Source organism: Ranitomeya imitator, chromosome 10 (genome assembly GCF_032444005.1).
Source record: "Ranitomeya imitator isolate aRanImi1 chromosome 10, aRanImi1.pri, whole genome shotgun sequence".
Classification (NCBI taxonomy): Eukaryota; Metazoa; Chordata; class Amphibia; order Anura; family Dendrobatidae; genus Ranitomeya; species Ranitomeya imitator.
Window position 1 is genome coordinate 117067075 of NC_091291.1, and position 24008 is coordinate 117091082.

General features: G+C 44.3%; 2 protein-coding genes across 2 annotated transcripts in view; one reads left to right on the plus strand and one right to left on the minus strand.

Annotated features, from left to right (window-relative positions):
- Positions 1-724: 724 nt before the first annotated feature.
- Positions 725-2261, plus strand: LOC138651534 (lysophosphatidic acid receptor 6-like). Its single transcript, XM_069741810.1, has one exon. It carries the CDS (start codon positions 888-890, stop codon positions 1932-1934), a length of 1047 nt encoding a protein of 348 aa, XP_069597911.1. The 5' UTR covers positions 725-887; the 3' UTR covers positions 1935-2261.
- A 3326-nt stretch (positions 2262-5587) lies between these two features.
- INTS11 (integrator complex subunit 11) overlaps positions 5588-24008 on the minus strand; it is a 26872-nt gene continuing 8451 nt past the window's right edge. The window contains exons 3-18 of the mRNA XM_069741809.1: positions 21836-21933; positions 21681-21754; positions 21373-21601; positions 20491-20589; positions 19153-19187; positions 18894-19032; positions 18455-18519; positions 18177-18366; positions 17295-17378; positions 15793-15882; positions 15540-15702; positions 15298-15405; positions 15138-15199; positions 14279-14421; positions 13662-13791; positions 5588-6155 (exon numbers count right to left, since the gene is read on the minus strand). Of these exons, the coding sequence (XP_069597910.1) occupies positions 6090-6155; positions 13662-13791; positions 14279-14421; positions 15138-15199; positions 15298-15405; positions 15540-15702; positions 15793-15882; positions 17295-17378; positions 18177-18366; positions 18455-18519; positions 18894-19032; positions 19153-19187; positions 20491-20589; positions 21373-21601; positions 21681-21754; positions 21836-21933 (1775 nt within the window). The 3' untranslated portion in view covers positions 5588-6089. The remainder of the gene's footprint in view (positions 6156-13661; positions 13792-14278; positions 14422-15137; positions 15200-15297; positions 15406-15539; positions 15703-15792; positions 15883-17294; positions 17379-18176; positions 18367-18454; positions 18520-18893; positions 19033-19152; positions 19188-20490; positions 20590-21372; positions 21602-21680; positions 21755-21835; positions 21934-24008) is intronic.

Below are 24008 nucleotides of genomic sequence, written 5' to 3' on the forward strand. Positions count from 1 at the left end.
ACACTTGAAAATCTCTGTTGTTCCTCTTTCGTAAAGGGATTATCCACTACTCAGACAATCACTAACTGAATACATAGGTTTGCCCCTAGTAAAATAATACCTGTACTGACCTCTGGTGTCAGCACCGTTTCAGTTGGCTCGGTACTGACTCTACCGGGGCTCGCGTGGTATTTTTATGTCACACTAACCCTGCAGCCAATCAGAGCTGGCTTCACTCTCCTCTCCTAGAGACATTATTGACATCCCGAGATTCACTGCTCTTCCTTCCTCTGAATGTCTTGATTTGTGCGAAGGAGAGAAGAGTGAAGTCAGTGCTGATTGGCCGCAGGGATCGCATGACATAATGTCACAAGAGCCCTGGGAGAACCAGTAGTAACACTGCTGGAACTGCACTGGAGGGGAGTATAGGTGTTATTTTACTGTGGGGCAAACATATGGATTCAGAAGGGGTTGTCCAAGTAGTGGATAACCCTTTTAAGAAGTGTCAAGTGGGCGGGGCTGGTCTTTGCTGGAGTCATGCGAGCTTGGCCTATACAGATGTTGAGGACAGTACAGGTCTCTTCACCGTGTATGCGCCATTATAAGAAGGGAGATTTGGCCCCCCAGATTCTCTGCATTGGTGGGAGCCGGAGCGGTCGGACCCTCACTGATCACTTCTAGCACCACGATGTGCAGCCAAGTACTATGACAAAAGTAGAAGGGAAAGCGTGTGGGTGCAGGTCACTTCCTGTGGTTGTAGTTAGTGCAGGCGTGAAGGGAAGTTTTGCTACTTGCATCTAGATTCATTGTGCCGGAGCTGTGATGAGCGGCTGGTCCTCCCGGCACAGCGCTGAGCAGAGGCGTCCGGTGCCGTCACCTCCAAGCCGATTCCCAGGCTGATCACTCTCATGGAGATCTTCCTGAATGTCCCAGGAGGAAACTGCAGCCTACAGGCAGACTTCCAGTATGGCTTCTTCACGGTGACATACAGCCTGGTGTTCACACTTGGACTTCCTGGCAACATATTGGCCCTGTACTACCTGTGCCAAAGTAGGCAGCGCTCCCGCAATGCCAATATCTACTTTGTGAACCTGTCTACAGTGGATTTCATCTTCATCTGCCTCTTGCCTATTCGCATTTATTATCATAATGCCGGAAATAACTGGATCTTCGGCGATATGGCGTGTCGCATCACCGGTAGCCTTTTCTACGCCAACATCTACCTGAGCATTGGCTTCTTTACGTGCATCAGTTTGGACAGATACCTGGCCGTGGTCCATCCGCTGATGTACATGAAGCTGAAGGGCACGCGTTTCTCCTTGATCCTGACCGTTGTCATCTGGATTCTTTGCGGGGCCGTTATATTACCTTTGATCCTCGGAGGACCTCTGGGCAATGAGAACAGCACGAAGACTTCTTGCTTTGACGGCTTCTCCACTTCAGCATGGCAGGATCGTCTGGCGCCTTATAACACCTGCGCCTTAATCTTCGGTTTTCTTTTCCCGTTCGCCATCACAGTGGTGATAATGCCAATATTTGCGCGAAGGATCTGTAGGATAAAATCCAGCACCCATCGGAAGGTAGCCCTGAGGATCATCATCTTCATACTGGTGGTGTCGTTGGTTTGCTTTTTGCCTTACAATGTCTCCCACTTGCTGTACTTCATGATGAAACTAGACCTGATCCTGGATTGTGCGTGCGCCATCCACATCTACAAGCTGCGCCGCATCACTCTGGCCTTAGTAAGTCTCAACAGCTGCCTGAACCCAATTCTAATCTTTATCCCGTATTTAAGTCGTAGACTCAACGCCCCCTGCGCGAAGCAGACGTACCACTTTCAGAAAGCCAACCCTACTGCCGAAGCCCCTAGCCGAATCACTTCACCTCCTCCCTTACCAAATAACCTGGAACCTGTCACTATACTGGGGGCTAAGGTTGAGTGGTCCGTCTTATGATCCGAGCAGGAGACTCCATGTGTTATAGCGGCACAAGCCGTCACATTGTAGATCACATTCATCTTCACCGGTTCTGTGCCAAAAATTGCACTGAACTTGCTGTAGGCTCCATTTAATGAATAATTACCAAGTTTTATTGGAATATACTCAGATGGATTGTATATAAGTAAATCTATATTTTATGTGATGTCTGCTATAGTCACCACGGAAAGGGACCTTGTCTCACATTAGTGAAGAAATATTCCTGTTCTATTATGTCCAGATAATGTATTTTTTGTTTTAAATATTTGCAGACAATTATTGTAAAGTACAATAAACCCACCATTTCTTATGAAAACACCCATTGTTATCGCTTTCTGTAAATGTAATATATAAGGCTGTGTTCACATGTACAGGTTTTTTTTTGGGATGCTTAATCCGTTCCTTTTTTTTAAAAAAAACTTTTTATAAATGTTTCCATTTTGCATCCATGTGTAACAAAGATCTGTTGATAACCACCTTGGTTTCTGCTTTGAATCTGTAAACCTCTACTGTTGTGGGCAGGGACACTTGTTAATAGATGACCAATAGGGATGAGCCTACCTGTCAAAGTTGTGGTCCGGCCGAACTACAGCCAAAAGTTCGGTTCAGGTACCAGAACTTGACCTGAACTCAAACCTCATACGTCAATGGGGACCCAAACTATTGTGCTGTACAATGGTAAGGGCTGCAAAATGGAGGTAAGAGTACAACGAAATGCCCTGCAAATACGTGTGGATAGAAAAATTACTTACAATTATATACAATAAAAAAAATAATCTTCATCCAGGCGGCAGAGGTCCAAATAGAGCAGTGTCTTGCGTGTATATTTTATTCTACTTGTTAATTAACAAATGGAAAAACCGCCGTGGGGTCTCCCTTATTTTTAATAGCCAGCCTTGGGAAAGCAGACAGCTGTGAGCTAGTCCTATGCTGGGAAGGGGCCAATATCCATGGACCTTACCAGCCTATCAAATATAAGCCCTCAGCTGTCTACTTTGCTAGTTATTAACAATGGGAGACCCCCAAAAAATGATGTGGGGTCCGTTACTATTTTTAGTAACCAGCTAAGGTAAAGGAGAGAGCTGATAAAAGGCTGTGAAAGACCATGGATATTGACCCTTTCCCAGCCTAATAAGACCAGCCCTCAGCCACCCCAAAATGGTGCATCCATAAGATGTACCAATTCTGGCACATAGTCTCGGCTCTTCCTGATTGCCCTGGTGCGGTGGCAATCGGGGTTATGGGATTGTGGGGTTAAGGTCAGCAGCTGGCGCTGGGTTCAAGCCCATGGGTACATAATTGATTAGGAGCGTCTAACTGGTCTGTAGGAGCCAGAACTTTTAATGGTTGTAATGGTTGGTAGGGGATCAAATACTTATTTCTCACTGCAAAATGCAAATAAATTTATATAATTTATACAATGTGATGTTCTGGATTTTATTGTTGATATTGTATCTCTCAATGTTCAAATTAATCTACCCTTAAAATTATAGTCTGGTCATGTCTTTATTAGTGGGCAAACTTACAAGATCAGCAAGGGATCAAATACTTATTTCCTTCACTGTAAGTAGAAGACAAGCAGGGAGCAATGGAGACGCTATACTAAAATGCTGGGATGTAAAGGGGCAAGTATATATATATTTATTTTCTATTGCTGCCTGTATTCCAGATGTTTCATCTTCTTGGACAATCCCTTTTAATTTCTGGTTGATATTTCTTTTTACACGAGTTCTCGGTTCACGTCCACATCCGGAACAGAGCCATGCTGAGGACATTGTATAGTCAGGTCCTCCTCGAATCTTGCTCCTGTCCTTTTCATAGGATGGATTCATTCTACCTTCAGGGTTCACGGTTGTCATGGGCGAGGGAGCACGGACCACCCCAACAATAGCGGCACCTAAAAGGGGGAACCACCTTACTGACATATAAATGTCCAAAAACTGGAAGTTGATGGTTGTGAATATCACCTCCTGCTTTGATTCGGTTTGGTCTTTACAGAGAATTAAGTTTGTAGTTTCCATCTTGGGTTAGCGGATAAAAGGTCGCCTTGTCCATCCCTTATTTCCTGCACTGGGGGTGCACACAACCCTACAATCTCCTATGACCCCTTTTGCTCCACAGTTAAAGGTTTAGATCTTCACACCTCTGATTTGCAATAATTACAGAAAAGTAAAGTTTCCTGTCTGAGTCATAGTGGTGCACGGTGTCTTACACGCAGAGTATTTATAGTCTTGTTCCATCGTGATGGCGCTCGGGTTCATGCAGCGAGATACAATCCGCCTCCGGGGGAAAGCAGAGACCCACACCGGAAATGAGCAATGACATGAGCGCTGTGCAGAAATGATGGAGATTACATGTATAGTGCAGGATTTCTCCAACATAGATGCTTACAGTCCGGACAGCGAGCTGTTACACTGTAACAAACCATCCCCACAGGGCAGAAGTTTATGCGTCTCATGTTTAGCGCCTAGATAATAACCGTATATGTAAGCAGCTCAGTGTTAGGGAATACTGGGCAGGGCGTCGGGTACTTTAAAAGGACTATCAGTACAGAATGACTGTCCAAACCAAGCACAGGCGCTCAGTGTATAAGGGCATGTCCAAATGTTTAACTGCACCTTCCCACCTGCTGGTTTTCCCATGCCCCATATTCATAGATTGACACCTGTTGCTTCGTAGAGTCAGAGAATGGCAGTGGTAGATAGGGGAAGAAAAAGCAAGTAGGACTCTGCACTTAATGTTTGGGTAGTCCAGGGGTGCACGGAGCACCTGTGTTTGGTTTGAGCAGTCATTCTGTGCTGACACTTTTTATTTGGGAACTGTACTTCCAACAAACTTTGTTATATTCGCTTCTACTACTGAATGTTTAAAGCTTTGTCACCAAATAATTCTGCTTGTTTCTCCACCCGTAGCCATCTCATTGGATGGTTCAGCGGCCATCTCCCATCACGAGAGATCGGCGGCCAGACACGTCCGACCACGTCTCATCTCCCAGAGAACAAAAGGATCGGGGGTTGGAAATCTGACTCCTATCGGCCGCATCTGTCCTTATTACATTATCTATAGCTGCAGCCATGTCACTGGCCTCCCAATCAGCCCCTTTAAAGGGAACCTGTCACCTGAATTTGGCAGGACCAGTTTTTGGTCATATGGGCAGAGTTTTCGGGTGTTTGATTCACCCTTTCCTTACCCTCAATCTTTTATATTTAAAATCTTGCCTTGTGCAGGCGTGTACTACGGAGGACAGAGAATGAACTTCACTCCAATATTGCAGCCAGCATGCAGCCAGCAGGTAAGGAAAGGGTGAATCAAACACCCGAAAACTCCGCCCCTATGACCAAAAACCAGTCCCGCCAAATTCAGGTGACAGGTTCCCTTTAAGGTAATTTTTTTTTTCTAGGCTAAGCTAATCAGACGTCGGCTTCTCCATCTCTTATTTTCTTCTCTCCAGCCTGGAGCTCACGTGGCGTAACTATCCGAGGCCACCATCGGGATCTCACGCCTGGCTCTTGTCTGAAGCTCCAGGGCAGTAGCGCAATAACGGCCCATGATTGTTACACGGCATGAGCCCTGCAGCCAATCTTGACTACCTGGGATTATATCATTTAAAAAGGATAATAGTGGACAAGCCCTTTATGATTATTACTTTAATAAGCTGCATTTTCTTGTGCCATAATTCCAAAATATTAACTTGTATTAAAAACTTTTAACAATTATCAGTAGAGAAACGCTGCACCTTTCTTTATGTCCGTCATGTCTGCGCTTTCCATCACTTGTGCGCATTTTACTGACCTGATAATAGCTGCATTCGGGCGACGTACACTGGAGACGGAGCCAATCGCAGCCGAGTTCTGAGTATTTTATGTATGTATATGGGTGGGAGACTTTGTGGCAGATGCTGCAATTTTACTCTTTGCTATTGCAGTTCGGTATAAAGACGACATTGCCCTGAATGCGAATCACCAGATCCACCTCTGTGCAGACACTGAGCCAGCAGGGCAGGAGCTGTAGGTTTTATGTGAACAGATACTTTCCCAATTCTAAGGATCTTTCCATTCCCTCTATCCTACTTGTGCCTCATCTGTAAACTTCTGCTCTGTTCCCCAAAATGTAGGGTGATGTGCAGGAGATGTTCTAGCTGGAGCCTTGTGGTAAACCCTTCTTGAGAACAGATGTCAGGAAACTCCCCAACTCTTCATCCTAAAAAAAAACAAAAAAAAAACCAGAAGTGACTGATATAAGAATGCAGCATTTACAGCACAGAATAGTATGGATTGAAGATTAGCCGGTAATTAACTTGTTGGCTTCTGTCAAATTACTGCAGGAGCCGACAGGATAAAAGAGATGGATTACATACAGTAAATAGATGCAGAATAGGTAGATATATAGATGTCGTTGACAAATACAATTAGTAGTGCACAAATTAGGGGACATCTATTTAATTCTGAAAAGCTTATTTTAGTAGAAAAAATGGCGTGGGCTCACGTGCCATTTTTTTTGAAGCAGCAGAGGATAAGCCAACGCCTGTGGGCTGATATTAATAGCCTAGGAAGTGCCATGGGTATTATCCCTTTCTCAGGCTATAAACATCGGAACATCGGCCCCCAGTTGTTTGATTAACCTCTTGTGGTTGTGAAAATTGCACGTGAGCCCATGCCCTATTGTAGTGTAAAATAATCTTTTAGTAATTAAATACATGTTCCTTAATTTGCGCACACACACTGTACTTATTGTATTTGTCAATGACATCTATATATCAATCTCTTCTATGTGTATTTACTGTATGTAATCCATCTCGTCTATCCTGATGGGTCCTCCCTTTATTTATTTTTTTTAACCAGCAGATATATTTGCAGCTTTTCTTCTATCTCTCTCTGAAATATATGTGTGAGTGTTTTGAAGAATATTTTGCTTGCAAACAATGTGTAAATGACAGAGAACTGCTGTTTGTGTAAGGTCCTGTTAAAATTGCATTGCAATCAGATTGCATATGGATGTGGCATTCCAAAATTGCATTATACACATAGTTTTTTTCGTGTGTCTTGAAATGTGTTTTTGCTTGAATATGGTTATGAGGCCTAATTCCTTGATTTTAACTCAGACGTGGCTTTCTCTGTTCAGTTGGGTGTGTCCATTAGGATGTCTCCTTTTCCTCTCCTGTGTGTGATCAGCCTTTCTGTTCCTCCTCCCTCCTAATGACTCCTGGCTCTGTTTCCTGTTCACTTAGTTTGCTATAAATGTAGTGTAGGTGGTCTGTCTAAGTATGTCTTTTAAGTATGCAGCAGAAATAATACCAGAAGACAACAGAGGGAACCACTACAAACTCTGACTAAGGCTATGTGCACACGTACAGGTTTTTTTTTCGCGTTTTTTTCACGCTAAAAACGCTATAAAAACTCATTAAAAACGCATACATTATGCATTCTATCATTTAGAATGCATTCTGCATGTTTTGTGCATATGGATGCGTTTTTTTCAGCAAAAAAAAACGCATCGCGGTAAAAAAAATGAGCATGTTCATTATTTTTGCGGATTTTCGGCGTTTATCCCGCAATTCTATGCATTTGGAAAAAACGCACCAAAAACGCGTCAAAATCGCAGTTAGGCTGGTTTCACATTTGCGTTTAAAAACGCAACGTTTAACGCAAACGCATGTGGTGAAAAAAACGCATGTAAATGCGGTAAAACGCTGCGTTTTTCAGACGCATGCGTTTTTGCATGTTTTATTACAAACGCGGCGTTTTGACGCGTTTACATGCATTTTTTCCTGCGTTTGCGTTTTTTAAACACATGATGAGATGTGTGTGACAGCTGCCAATCATCAAAATCAACAAGAAAACCCACTATAAACAGAAATAGCTAGGGTTAGGATCCCTAGTAACCCTTGGGATCCTAATCTTAACCCTAACCCTAAGGGATCCTAACCCTACCCCTAAGGGATCCTAACCCTAAGGGATCCTAACCCTAAGGGATCCTAACCCTAACCCATCCTAACCCTAACCCTTAGGGTTAGGATCAGGATCCCTTAGGGTTAGGGTTTGGATCCCGATCCCTAGTAACCCTAACTTTTACCCTTACCCTAAGGGATCCTAACCCTACCCCTAAGGGATCCTAACCCTAAGGGATCCTAACCCTAAGGGATCCTAACCCTAAGGGATCCTAACCCTAACCCATCCTAACCCTAACCCTTAGGGTTAGGATCAGGATCCCTTAGGGTTAGGGTTTGGATCCCGATCCCTAGTAACCCTAACTTTTACCCTTACCCTAAGGGATCTTAACCCTAACCCTACCCCTAAGGGATCCTAACCCTAAGGGATCCTAACCCTAAGGGATCCTAACCCTAACCTTTAGGGTTAGGATCCCAAGGGGTAGGGTTAGGGGTAGGATCCCTTTATCAAGTTTATGGTGTGGGGTGGCTTATCAGTGTGTTTTCTTGTTTTTTTTTATTTTTATAAAAACGCATGCATTTTTAACGCAACCAAACGCATGTGCTTAAAAACGCATGCGTTTACATAGACAGCAATACGTTTTTTTTGCGGCAAAAAAACGCTGCTCAAAATTACTACATGTTGCATTTCTGCAACACAACGCATGCATGCAAAAGACGCATGCGGCGGAAAAACGCATGCGTTTTTAATGTTAAGTATAGGGAAAAAAATGCATGCTTTTTTTGCGCTAAAACGCAGCGGCAAAAAACGCAAATGTGAAACCAGCCTAAAATCGAGGTAAAAACGCATGCGGATTTCTGGCAGAAATGTCCAGTTTTTGTCAGGAAAATTTCTGCAAGAAATCCTGACGTGTGCACATACGCTAAAGGCAACAAATATCTAACACAAAAAAAACCAGTTTGTGCAACATGACTCCTCACTCTTCTCTCTTCACTCTTCTCTGCTCTCTAACCTTCCCTCTCACCACCATCTGATCACATTCTCATCACCTCACTCCCCAACAGAAACCTCACACAACTACACAAACTCTTACTCTATTCTACCGCTGCCAAGGACTTTGCCACACACTTCTAAAATAGCATAGACCAAAACAAGGCAAGTATTTGTTGTCCGACCACCACAACCCCTCTGTATACCCGACCAATGCCCAAACCCCATAACTTCCCTCTCCAAGATCACTGAAGGACAGCTTACTCATCTTCTCACAAAATCACACCTCACCACTTGTGCGCTTGACCCCATCCCACCTCCTCACCACCACACTAATCCCATCTCTTCAACCTATCAATAACTTCTGGTACCTTCCCCTCTGCTTTCAAACATGCCACAATCACACCTATCCTCAAAAAGCCATCCCTAGATCCAACTGCTATGTCCAGCTATCGCCCCAAATCCTTCCCAACTCCTTGAGCAGCACGTCCACGCTGAACTTTCCTCTCTGCACCTAACTTGCTCTTCCACAACCTACGATCTGGCTTCCGTCGCCACCATTCCACTGAGACTGCACTGACCAAACTTAATAACGACTTACTTATAGCCAAACCTAACAGACAATTCTCTATACTCCTCCTAGACCTGTCCTCTGCCTTCAACACAGTTGACCACTGCCTCCTACTACAGATCCTCTCCTCTTCCTTTGGTATCAAACACCTCTCCCTATCCTGGATCTCCTCATACCTTTACAACCACATATCTAGGGTTTCCTACTCCCACACTACCTCCTCATCCCACCCTCTCTGTTAGAGTCCCTCAAGACTCTGTCCTAGGACCCATTCTCTTAAATAGATACCCTTGGCATGGGACAACTAAAGTTCTATGGCTTCCTGTACCATCTATATGCTGATCACACTCAGATCTACCTCTCTGGCCCAGATGTCACCTCTCTGCTCTCCAGAATCTCAGAGTGTCTATCAGCCATATCCTCCTCCTTCCCCTGTCGCTTCCTCCTGCTCAATGTGGACAAATCTGAACTACCGTATATACTCGAGTATAAGCTGAGATTTTCAGCCCATTTTTGGGGGTCTGAAAGTCCCCCTCTTGGCTTATACTCGAGTCATACCCAGGGGTCGGCAGAGGAGGGGGAGCAGGGGGCTATCTAATTATACTCACCTGCTCCTGGCGCGGTCCCTGCACATCCCTGGCTCCCTGCGCCACAGCTTCTTACTGTACTGAGCGGTCACAAGGTACCGCTCATTATAGTAATGAATATGCGGCTCCAACTCCCATAGAGGTGGAGCCACATATTCATTACTGTAATGAGCAGTAATGGTGACCGCTCAGTACAGGAAGAAGCAGGGACCACGCCAGGAGCAGATGAGTATAACGGGGAGGGGAACGCTGCACGATATTCACCGGCGCCGCTCCATCTTCAGCAGTGACGCTCAGGTCAGAGGGCGCGGTGACGTGGTTAGTGCGCGCCCTCTGCCTGAACGTCAGTGCTGAAGATGGAGCGGCGCCGGAACGAAGTCAGGTGAATAATGAAAGTGCCGGGGGCCTGAGCGATGGAGAGGTGAGTATGTGATTTTTTTTTATCGCAGCAACAGCAAATGGGACAAGTGTCTGTATGGAGCATCTTATGGGGCTATAACGTTTGTGCAGCACTATATGGGGCAAGTGTCTGTATGGGGCCATAACGTTTGTGGAGCTCTATATGGGGCAAATATCCTTATGGAGCATCTTATGGGGCCATAATCAACATTTGTGCAGCATTATATTGGGCAAATATGTCTATGGAGCATCTTATGGGGCCATTATTAACCTTTATGCAGGATTATATTGGGCATACTTTAATATGGAGCATCTAATGGGGCCCATCAAACTTTATGGGGCTCCTGATTCCATATGGATATTTAAAAACACTTAACCTACTGATGTCTCAATTAATTTTACGTTTACTGGTATCTATTTTTACATTTACCGGTAGCTGCTGCATTTCCCACCCTAGGCTTATACTCGAATCATTAAGCCTTTTGTGGCAAAATTAGGGGGTCGGCTTATACTAGAGTATATACGGTAATTATCTTTCCCCAATCTTATATAGCTTCCCTACCTGATCTATCTATCACAGTAAATCAAATCACACTCTCCCCTGTCCCAGAAATCTGCTACCTTGACTCTGCCCTGTCCTTCAAACCGCACATCCAAGCTCTCGCCACCTCCTGTCACATTCAGCTCAAAAATATTTCCAGAATCCGTCCTTTCCTCAACCCTCACTCTACCAAAACGCTTGTGCATGCCCCAATCATCTCACCTCACCTACTGCAACATCCTCCTCTGTAGCCTACCCTCTAACACTAATACCCCTCCAGTCTGTCCTTAACTCTGCTGCCCGACTAATTCATCTCCCTCCTCGCTACACTCCTGCTTCTCCTTTTTGCAAATCCCTTTACTGGCTCCCAATTTCCCAGCGTATCAGTTTAAACTACTAACAACCTAAAAAGCCATCCATAACCGTTCTCCTCCGTATATTTCCAAACTAAGCTCACAAGCTTCCCTTATTTAATCATACAATAACGCCTTCGCTCCTCACCCATTCGCTTCCAAGATTTCTACAAAATATCCCCCATCCTCTGGAATTCTGTGCCCCAACACATCCGGTTATCCACCACATTTGGATCCTTCAGACGGAACCTGAAAGCCTACAGTCTGCAATGACCGTGCAGCCAACTCAACACCATTGGAGCTCCTGCAACCCCCGACCTACTGTCTCCTTCCCCATAATCCTGTAGAATGTAAGCCCGCAAGGGCAGGGTCCTCGCCCCTCTGTATCAGTCGGTCATTGTTAGTTTGTTTACTGTAAGTGATATCTGTAATTTGTATGTAACCCCTTCTCATGTACAGCACCATGGAATCAATGGTGCTATAGAATAATCCCCTTTTAAGAGCTCCAGCACACAGCCCTTACTGTGCCGAATTACGGTACGTCAGCTAATACAGTTTCACTGAGCAATACGGGACCTCCAGTGTCCTATGATCATCTGTTTTGCAGATCTGACTCGGCCATTAAAGAGAACTGGTCAGCGGGATTTAGCACTATATCCCAAAAGTAATAAGAATGAAAAAATAAACTTTTGACCATGCCAAAGGAGTTGAAAAGAAAAGTCTTGAGTGAGGAAAAAAAGGGCTCAATTCTGGCTTTACTAGCAGAGGGACACAGTGAGCGTCGTGTTGCCTCCATCCTTATCTTTAAAATTTCTAAGATGGCAGTCCATTACAACAAGGTGAAGCAGCAGACATTGGGGACAACAAAGCTACAGACCGGCAGAGGGTGAAAACAACTCTCCACTGACAGATGACCGTCATCTTATTCGAATGTCACTCAGCACCCGCAGGATGACATCAAGTGACCTACAAAAGGAATGGCACATGGCAGCTGGGGTGATGTGCACGGCCAGAACGTTCTTAACAGGCTCCTAGATGCAGGACTCAAGTCATGTAAAGCTAGAAAAAGCCTTTCATCAATGAGAAGCAAAGGAGAGCCAGGCTGAAGTTTGCCAAAGACCATAAGGATTGGACCATAGTGGACTGGAGTAACGTAATCTTCTCTGATTAGTCTAATTTTCAGCTTTGCCCAACACCTGGTCCTCTAATGGTTAGACGGAGACCTGGAGAGGCGTACAAGCCACAGTGTCTTGCACCCACTGTGAAATTTGGTGAAGGATCGGTGATAATCTGGGGATGCTTCAGGAAAGCTGGAATTGGGCAGGTTGTTCTTTGCGAAGCTCGTATGAATCAAGCCGCATACAAGGTTATCCTGGAAAAATAGTTGATTCCTTCTGCTTAGGCAATGTTCCCCCAATTCTGAGGACTGTTTTTCCCACAGGACAATGCCCCATGGCACACAGCTAGGTCAATCAAGGTGTGGATGAAGGACCACCACATCAAATCCCTGTAATGGGCAGCCAAATCTCAGGACCTGAACTCCACTGAAAACTTATGGAATGTAATCAAGAGGATGATGGCTAGTCACAAGCCATCAAACAAAGAAGAACTGCTGACATTTTTGTACCAGGATTGGCATAAGGTCACCCAGAAGCAGTGTGAAGAAGTGGTGGAAAGCATGCCAAGACACATGAAAGCTGGGATTACAAATCATGGCTATTCCACAAAATATTGATTTCTGAACTCTTCCTGAGTTAAAACATTAGTATTATTATTTCTAAATGATTATCAACTTGTGTTTTTTTTTCCATTATTTAAGGTCTGCAAGCAATGCATTTTTTTGTTATTTTAACCATTTCTCATTTTCAGAAAATAAATACGAAATGAATTGCTTGGAACTTCGGTGACATGTCAGTAGTTTATAGAATAGAAGAACAATTTACATTTTACTCAAAAATATACCTATAATGAGAAAAATCAGACAAACGGAACATTTTGCAGTGGTCTCTTAATTTTTGCCAGAGCTGTATAAAGGAAGGAGTGAATAACCCATAATTTCAAAATTGTGGAATTGTAGCTTAAGGCCACGATCACACATTCAGTATTTCACATCAATATTTGTAGCCAAAACCAGCAGTGGGTGATAAATACAGAAGTGGTGACGTGTTTCTATTAAACTTTTCCTGGTTACAAATACCGAGATATAACACAGTGTGAACATGGCCTTACGCTGCGGAACACGCTTCTAGTTAGAAGATATTTAGAAAGGTTTTTCATATTTTAGACATTTCTTCTCACACATCTCCTATGGGGGGAGGGAGGAAATGCTTTCATACCATTAATGGCACCAATTTCTTTTTATTGTGTCCAATCTAACCTGATACGTCCAAGATATGAGAAGATCTTTAATCCCGGGATCATCAGAGCTGGTAGAAACCTGAAGGAGGATGGATTCTACCATAATGGAGCCGTCCGGCAGGTGCTGTACGGAGCGATCCTTCAGTATACTGCAGAAACGAAAAGATCAAGCCATGTTACATCCCCCCCTAGATATACAAAAGAGGGGAAACTGTTTTATGTATGAATAGTGGGAACAGAAGTAATTATGGGACATTGCGACTTTACATCACAGATTATATGCAAGCAATCACAGAAGAATTTGAGAGTGACCACATAACTGGTTGTAATGGCAGAAATGGTCTGTGTGCAAGATTATATATTGACATCTGCATGTTACCACCTTTCTTGCTTCTAGGGTGCTTGCCTAAACTGTCCGATATTGTCCACAGTCAGTCACTGGACAGGGCCAGGGTGCAAGGGACACAGTACGGCTGATTTGCCGCATTCCTGCTTCATGGTGCAAGCACAGACAACAATGTGGAGACCCAAAATCAATAGGTTCATAAATGTTGCTGTCAAGGGTCAGGTAAGGAGACCGGCGGCCGTTCTGTGAGTGGTGATCCTAGAAATCGCCATCATTGCACTGTCAGTTACCTTTTCACGTGGCTGTAGATCCGCATCGCCGTCTCCTGTTCCTTGTGCGAGTCCTGAATGTGCACCCTACAGGTAAATCGCAGCTGGTGCTCCACCAGACCAATTTCCTTCAGGGCCTGCTCGGGGGACACCAGACGGAGACTCTGCCGAGAACAAGAAAGAGACAGAGGTCATTGCCGTAATAGTTTATCACAGGCCCAACACCAGAACGTTAACAAAAATAATACTAGTTCTCTTTTAACATCAGTTGACACTACAATCCTCTGCGCAAATACGCTTGAAAACAGAATGGTGACAGTGGTAAAAAAAAAAAAAAAAGTATTTTTTTCCTTGAAGGATTTTGGAGTGGATCCAATGGATATTTTTTTCTTCAAAGAACTCCATGTGAATATGGCCCTTAAAAAAGGAGCCATTAGTCCTTAGGAGGCTTATGAAGGGGTAAAGAAAAAAAACAAAAAAAAAAAACACCCCATATGCTCATTTACCAGAATGGCACCATTTTGCTTAATGTGTCCCCTGATGGTCTCCTGATCGGCTGCAGCCTTCCCATTCCAAAATGGCAGGAAGAAACAATGTGAAGGCTGCAGTCTATCAGTGGTGACATGATGTCCAAGCCGGATAAAGAAGCCAGAATGGTGCTGGTCCGGTAGCCGCTTATATGGGTTTTAGTCCTTTTTACACCCCACAGACTCCTTTGTAATATATAAATACAATCTTCTGAGCAGCCCCTTCAATGCTTTTTATTTAAATAGAAAAATGCCATAGCCAAAAAAAGATTTCAGAGTGTATTCTTCATAAGCCACTTCTGATTTACAGAGAGGGCATCACTCTGCTCGATGTCGGCCTCATCCCTCCTTACATTGTCCTTCATTATGAGCGTTCCATGCATCAGTCTGGGCTTCTTAGCGTCCGGCACGAGACCTAGAATTACAAGAAGTACAGCATGAGGCAACAAGGGAACTGTGGCACCGTGGAGTGACCGCCATCCTACTACACTGCCCCTGGTCCGAGCTACTTACTAAGCGCGCTCTCCTTCTTCAGCAAGCCCAGGGAGATATCCACCGGTATGTTCGGGTTGGTGGTGATGGTGGCAGTCTCCCCATTGAACGGCATGTAACACTGGATGCCTGTGGAGATAATGCAGAGGGAGACAGGATCTGCCATTACGTATTGGGGCAGATAGATGAACACTGGTGCAAACAAAGTCGAGGTCAACCATTCCCCCCACTGAGAATACCACCATAATAATCTTCCTACTTACGAAACTCTTGCTCAATCTTTTGCTTAAGGAACTCCATCTTTTTGGCCTCTCCGTGTACCAGTAGTACATTGCGGGGTTCTGCCTGGCGGATGAGCTGCATTATACCTTTTGCATCGGCGTGGGCACTGAAGGACATGTACTCCACCTGCATTTTTACTTCCAGCTGCCAACAAACGACAGTAAATGGTCTCAATCATCAACCCTTGTACATAAATACAGTCATAATAAAAGGCAACCAGGACTGAGCACCTACCGTCTGCCTGCCCTCCATCTCCAGTTTACGTTGCCCACTTAGGATCTTGTGTCCCACTGTGCCCTGCACGCAGTACCCGGGCATGATCACCTGCACAAGAGTCAATAACAAGTGATTTACAATGTCAGACGCGAGACATTACTCTAGAAACTCCTCTGATTAATGGAGCAGGTGATGTATAATAAGCCAAAAACAATATGGTGCCAATAATTCCCCCCAAATAAAGAGAAAAACCCGTGCCCCACACTGCTTATTACTACATTATCATGCCCCATTTTTCTTCCAGGAGGTATTGATCAATGGGCCATGTGAATACACAGCGATACTCTGCACCAAATCATCATTTATTAGCTATAATTAAGCCTTTTTTGCGTAGCTAAAAATAAAATAAAAAAATTCTACCACTGAGGATCCATCTTCTTTCTTTGTATACGGTTGTAGTGTAAAGCGTGGTCGACCGCAGATCGTAACGCAGGATTTACCATCCACATGTAGGTCAGGAGGATACAGTTTTACCATACGTTTCACTATTAGAGTCAGTGTTCACGCATCACAGACATAATGCTAATTACGCCTGCACAGCTCACTTCTCCATAAGGAGGTGAGCGCAGGCAATGGCGCCACACATAAATATATAAAATATACAAGATCTTAGACTGATCTGCTTCCGTGTGGTGGTTTCTTGTGTTAGGTCCTTTTTCTGATATGTGATCCAACCATCTAAGCTGCTCATAAGATAATGGGCAGCCTAGACTTCCCATCAACCACGCAATTTTATCCAAAAGAGCAGAAGACGGAGAGCTGCTGCCAGAATCCTCTAACAATGGCTTAAATGATCAGGAATGTCCAAATCCTCTATTTGCTCAAAATATTTAATAACCTTTTGGGCCAATACACAGATGGTGAAAACTAGTGATGAGAAAATGGGGTCAGATAAGGTGTTATCTGAGCATGCTGGGGTGATAACAGAGTGTCTTTGGCATGCTCGAACACTATGTTCGAGTCCTCGCAGCTGCATGTCTCTCGGTTGTTCGACAACCGCTACACACGCAGGGATTTCCTATTTGTTGGGCAATCCCTGCATGTGTTGCAGCTATTGTACAGCTGGGAGACATGCAGCTCCGGGGACTCGAACATATTTTTCGAGCACGCAGAAGACACTCGGTTATCACCCGAGCATGCTCAGATAACACCTTATCCCAGCACTTTCGCTCATCACTACTGTTCAGCCGACGTGTGTGTCTCCCCAACACGGGACCCCTCTGCTCGGCTGTGCGTGCTCATGATTTTTATGAGAGAGCTGCCGCCAGACTCCTCTTTCACTATCGTAAAGAATTGGCTGCCTGCATTAGTCCAGATCTTTTTGCCAGACATCATGTGATGCAATCCTGGCCCATCCTGACGACATTGGCGGTCTTGGATCCTTTTAATCTAACATGTGTGGGGGCATTTAGACATAAGAGTATTAGCATTTAACCCCGTGTGTTACAGGTAGATCTCACCATATTCTTTTCATTCCCAGCCCACTTGCGAAAAATCTGTAAGGACTGTCCTGCGTGTAACATGCCCGGAGTAGCGAACACCACCTGTGAATTACAATGCGTAGAGACATTAACAAACGTTCAGCTATATACCTAGGAGCCAAGGAAATAAAAATCTCAAAATTCTAATATTAACTCACTAATATCAAGATTTCTGCTTGTTGCCAGTGAATAGGAACACGCACGCTTATATAGGGATTAAATGTCTGTCCTGATAATATTGTATAGAGACAGGAGCCGGGCTGGTAAAAGTATGAGGACCTAATAGAAAATACGGTGCCATTGGGATAAAGGGTTTGGGTAACAGATCAAATCCGTTGGATCAAAGAGGGAAGCGCTCGCTTGCTCCCATTGCAGTACTTGACAAACTTATGCTTTGATTGATCTGATTAACCTAAAAAGGCACAATGCTGATTATGCTCCATTTAGGGCTAAAGGGAGAATGGATCTGATCCCAGGGGATCACAGCCAGCTGTGGATGTACTGTAAGAGGCCAGCAATGAAGAAGACATGGCCAGGGTGGGTTTAGTCTCCCAGAGTAAACGTGGTTTTCATTTTCTGACAGCAAGCAGAGATTGTGGCAGAGACAAAATGGACAAGACAAAATATATTAAAAGTTCTCCAGCTCATGAAAGCCTTTTGAATGTATTGTAGAAAGTCATCTCGTTGAGTACGCCTCCTCATTATGCTGTGACCAATGAGCACAGCAGCTAAAGACTGGTTTTCCAAGTAGCGCATAATACAAATTATATATAAAATAGTTTATATTATACGCTACTAGGAAAACCGGTACAGAGGGAGAGTCATACAGAAAAGGATATATATATTCCAGCGTAGTCTTACCATTGGCCCAGGGTTATCTGCAAAAGCTCTGTCGAAGGCCTTGATGTGCTTAAACTCAAACATGTTCCTCTGTACGAAGGTCTTCCGGATCTTCTGGTTAGTCCAGGTAATGAAGAGCTTGTAGTAGTGGTTTGCCTTTTCTGTTAGACCCGTGGAGAAGTAAATCGGGGCTTTCAGATTCATACGTTCCCTGAATGAAGACGATCATTGTAATATAAAAATTAAATGGATTGTAATTAAAAAGAAAAAAAAAAAAACGGGCATAAAAGCAATGTTACCAGAATGTTTCCAACAAGATGCAGAGTTCCTGAGCTCTCCCCAGTGCAAAAACGGGAATGAGAACCTGTCATAAAGGAGACAGACAAATACACGCTGCCATCAAGGAAAATATTTAAAAATACATTTTTGACCATTTCTGAAAATATATTGTACATTTATGTCCTACGAATAAGGCAGGGATTAAATATATGATCAGTAATAATACTTCCACATGCTGCAGAACATTTTTAGAAGACACTTTTCAGAAAGCCACAGGGAAATCTGTTCCAAATGGTGCACATTTTTTGGTGCAAATCCGAAGTATGCCCATGACCGTGCCTACACAATGCTTCTTCAGGTTATAGCGATACGTTTTTTCAGGTTACAACAGCCTTTCCTGGACACTGTTCACCTGAAATCACATTCCAGATTGGGTAAGACCAGCGGCACGTCACTTACCTTTCCACCCTTCTCCACAGTCTCGTGGACCTTCTTCAGGAAGTCTCGCTCTCGACAACGCTTGGAGTCTCTGATAGTTGTCGCATAGGTGGATTCGGAAATCAGTAAATCCGGGCGGCATTTGTCGATCCACGCGGCTCTGAAAACGATTGGAATTAATCATGTAATTACGACATGCATCAAAGAATGTACTGGATATCGCTCCACAAAAAAACAAGACCTCCCAACCCCATGATGTTTAGCAAAACGAAGATCCTACCCCAAATGCCGATCCGGAGTCATATTGTAATCCCCCTGGGGAGACAAAAAATGAAAGCAGTGAAAATTGTGATATAGCCAAGAACAAAATGTCTACTGATACATAACGACTAGCGATGGCAAGCTTAGATACATAGGAGCCCGCACTGGGTCTGGCAGAACAGGTCTGTTAGTGAGTCCGGCAGCACCTGTAAAATCATCAGGGCCCACGACTGCAATGGCAGGAACAGAAGGAGATTTACCGTATTTTTCGGACTATAAGACGCACCCAGGTTTTAGAGGTGGAAAATAGGGAAAAAAATATTTGAAGCAAAAAAATGTGGTAAAATATTTAATAACATAAATAACATACTATTATATGTGGTGTTATTATATATAATAGTATGTTATTATGTTGGAAGCTGCGGGACCAGTGTGGTGTCTGTAGTACTATATGAAGACACTGGAGGGTGAGTATAAGAATGGGGGCACAGGGCTTATATTGAAAGCACCACTCCAGCACTGCAAAATAACACTGGAGTGCTGCTTTAAGATCCCATTGGGAGAACTATAACTTCCAGCATGTCCTGCAGATCCTATGGCATGCTGGGAGTTATAGTTCACCAAAGGAGTGGCAGAGTGCTTTATTGTGTGTTGTAAAGGCTAACCTCTTGTGGCAGCCAGCCACACTGTGGTGAGGTAAAATCATCCCATGACTGCACACACAGAGTCCTCCCTGCCTCTCCACAGCGCAGGTCATAAGAGGAAGCCAGCAGATTCTAGTGGGGAGTCTGAAGGACCTGTGATGACATCAGAAGAGGGAGGACTCTGTGCTGCCATGTGACGCTCCAGCCCACCCACTTCATGACATCACACAGGTCCTTATGCCCAGCACGCAGTGTCCCGCCCAGGCAGGTATGCGGCGATCTTGTCCCCTCCGGCCCCTGCTGCTGCTCCTCCCTCCTCCACCGAACACACAGATCTCCCCAGCTGCTGCAGGAATCCAGCGCTGGGGAAACCATGTGTGTGGCTGCTTAAGTGGACTATTCATTTGCTGCTCCCCTCAGCTGACAGAAGGGCAGGGAGGCGGCTAATGAATATTCACGGCACTTTAATCATCGGTATAATGTGGTTTCCCCAGGGCTGATTCAGGGCAGTAGGGACGTTTTTCTGCCTCCTGAAAGTGGGATCCCAGTGCGATCCCACTAGCCGCTGCTCCCCTCCCCACATGTTACATCCCTTCCATAAGACGCACCCACACTTTCCTCCCACATTTGGAGGGAAAAAAGTGCATCTTGTGGTCAGAAAAATACGGTACTTGTCAAGTAGTAACCCTCAGCCAAGCTTTCTATATACTCACAGTATAAACAACAGATTCTGAGCCAACTTTAATCTGAAACATGGCTGCTCCCAAAACATGTCCTGCATAGTATGCCTTGATCTCCAGGTCTTCATCAACCTAAAAAAAAAAAAAAATGTATATGTACACTGTATTTTAGTCAACTATTCATGTGGTATTTAGTTGTTGCTTTGTACTCCTCAGTTGGGTCCTGCCATCTCATGGTCACCCACCGCCCCCCGGAATGACAGACTTAATTCTCTTCACAGTTCACTGTCGCTGTACCATGGAAGTTCTCCACGGAGTAGAGCGGCAGAAACTTCTATCACAGTTGCTGATGATGACTAGACGGCTCTCACCACACTTATAAAGAAGTAGATCATAGTATAGCCTCAATGATTGTACACTTATCTCTTTGCTTACTTAGGAGAATATAATCATGTGGAAAACTAAAGAGACAGCAATGACATTCACTCCATCTGACCAAGTGATGCTGTACTGAGGTGTCGTGGGATTGATAGAAAGTCACTGGAGCAAAAATGCGAAATTTGAGAATGAAAGTATAAATAGAAGCAAATCATGCATACACCCCACATAACGAAAACGGCAGAGTGATAGTTAACAAGGTGAGCGATGCAAAAAACAAACAAAAAACACTGAACTGCATCTTTAAATTGTCGATCCGAATACTTACAGTCTGAATACATGTAAAGTATAAGTCGCTATCCATGCTTTACACTACAGCTCTGCTTATACAGAATATCTGATATATACAAGCTGCCCGGGAAGTCAGTACATGGGGAGAAAATGATATAAAAACCTTCTACTAGAGATGGGCACCACCATTGTAACGGTGGACTACACGTTCTACGTTTCACAGCGTCGGGTTGCGTCCATCTTTACCTGCACAGTCTGATGAAGGTTCACCGCCACGACTTTCTTCATGCAGTCTTTAATCATCTGGGATGTGAAAAAGTTGGTTTCCCCTTTCTTGTCCACGGTGATCTTCCTGTAGTCTTCGAGCAGGATGGGACAGATGGCCTTAGTAGGGTGAGTCATGTAAATGGGTCCATCGAAACCGACCATCTCGCTCATGTATGGCAGAGCTCCGCAATGGTCCAGGTGAAAGTGGCTGGAGGAGGAAGGATAGAAAGTAACCCGGCTGCCGAGGAGAGCGCGGTCCGATTCATCTCTACTATTAATTCTGTTACCTGATGATAACACAATCCAGGAACTCTGTGAGGCGTCCGTTCTGTGTAATGTACGAGAAGTCTGGGAACCGGCGCTGTCACAAAGAAGAAAGATATTAGCACAAGAATCAAAGACCCTCTTATACCACCCCCCGTACAACTCCCGCAGGACTGACGTCATCATTGAATCCCATGTGCATGCCACAATCCAGCATCACATTCTTCCCTCCTATGGAGACCAGGATACAACTGCGTCCAACATCTTGGCCGGCACCTGAAAACAGCATCGTAATGACAGTGTCAGTATATCACATGTAGGACCGGCTAATGGCCTCGCATTTTAGTTGGTCAGAGACGTCCTTACATCCCATTGTGCCCATTATATACAGCTCATGGGAATGCCACAAAACAACCGGTGGATTATGGGGAGCCTGGCAGATCCTGAGCAGTGAGAGATCTCAGCAGGGAGGAGGGACACTGAGGAGCTGTCAGTCAGGCTGTGGCAGGCAGAGATTGGGTTCAAACTTCCAAATAGCATTATACAGACATTGTGATATGTATTATCTAAGTAAGTGCATCAGCCTCACCAGGTCTAAGGGTACCGTCACACAGTGCAATTTTGATCGCTACGACGGCACGATTCGTGACGTTCGAGCGATATAGTTACGATATCGCAGTGTCTGACACGCTCCTGCGATCAGGGACCCCGCTGAGAATCGTACGTCGTAGCAGATCGTTTGAAACTTTCTTTCGTCGTCTAGTGTCCCGCTGTGGCGGCATGATCGCATGGTGTAACATATATCGTATACGATGTGCGCATAGTAACCAACGGCTTCTACATCGCACATACGTCATGAAATTATCGCTCCAGCGTCGTAGATTGCAAAGTGTGACAGCAGTCTACGACGCTGGAGCGATATTGTTACGATGCTGGAGCGTCACGGATCGTACCGTCGTAGCGATGAAAATTGCACTGTGTGACGGTACCCTAAGATAGATTTCATGCATGCAGTTTGGATTGTAAAATCTGCAGGCAGATCCGCTCTAAGGAAATCCAGGGGAACTTCACTAATAAAATGATCTGCAATATGTGGCTCACCAGTTGTGGGGAAACAATAACTCCCATCATCTCCTGATAAGAATGTTAGGAAATCAAGTGTCCTTCACAATCCACCACATAAATCAATAGGGATGATCAGTATGTAGGACAGGTTTCCTTTAGGATAAATAAAGGACTTTAACCTATAGAAATGTCTCCATTCTCAGTATTACCCAAGGTGAAACCTACAGTATTCTCATAGGTCACATGTACACAGAGATCATCCGTCCATAGTCCATAGTCAGATGGCTGCAAAACTCTAAGGAGACCTCCAACCACTGTAGACTTATTACTGCCAGCAATATATACAGTACAGACCAACAGTTTGGACACACCTTCTCATCTAAAGATTTTTATGTATTTTCATGACTATGAAAATTGTACATTCACACTGAAGGCATCAAAACTATGAATTAACACATGTGGAATTGTATACCGTACTTAACAAAAAAAAGTGTGAAACATCTGAAAATATGTCTTATATTCTAAGTTCTTCAAAGTAGCCACCTTTTGCTTTGATGACTGCTTTGCACACTCTTGGCATTCTCTTGATGAGCTTCAAGAGGTTAGTGGAATGGTTTTCACTTCACAGGTGTGCCCTGTCAGGTTTAATAAGTGGGATTTCTTGCCTTATAAATGGGGTTGGGACCATCAGTTGTGTTGTGCAGAAGTCTGGTGGATACACAGCTGATAGTCCTACTGAATAGACTGTTAGAATTTGTATTATGGCAAGAAAAAAGCAGCTAAGTAAAGAAAAACGAGTGGTCATCATTACTTTAAGAAATGAAGGTCAGTCAGTCCGAAAAATTGGAAAAACTTGGAAAGTGTCCCCAAGTGCAGTTGCAAAAACCATCAAGCGCTACAAAGAAACGCTCACATGACAACCGCCCCAGGAAAGGAAGACCAAGAGTCACCTCTGCTTCTGAGGATAAGTTTATCCGAGTCACCAGCCTCAGAAATCGCAGGTTAACAGCAGCTCAGATTAGAGACCAGGTCAATGCCACGCAGAGTTCTAGCAGCAGACACATCTCTACAACTACTGTTAAGAGGAGACTTTGTGCAGCAGCCTTCATGGTAAAATAGCTGCTAGGAAACCACTGCTAAGGACAGGCAACAAGCAGAAGAGACTTGTTTGGGCTAAAAAACACAAGGAATGGACATTAGACCAGTGGAAATCTGTGCTTTGGTCTGATGAGCCCAAATTTGAGATCTTTGGTTCCAACCACCGTGTCTTTGTGCAATGCAGAAAA

What these genes read in the sequence shown, in the direction of transcription:
- LOC138651534 (XM_069741810.1), top strand. Translation starts at nt 888, where the DNA reads ATGGAGATCTTCCTGAATGTCCCAGGAGGAAACTGCAGCCTACAGGCA.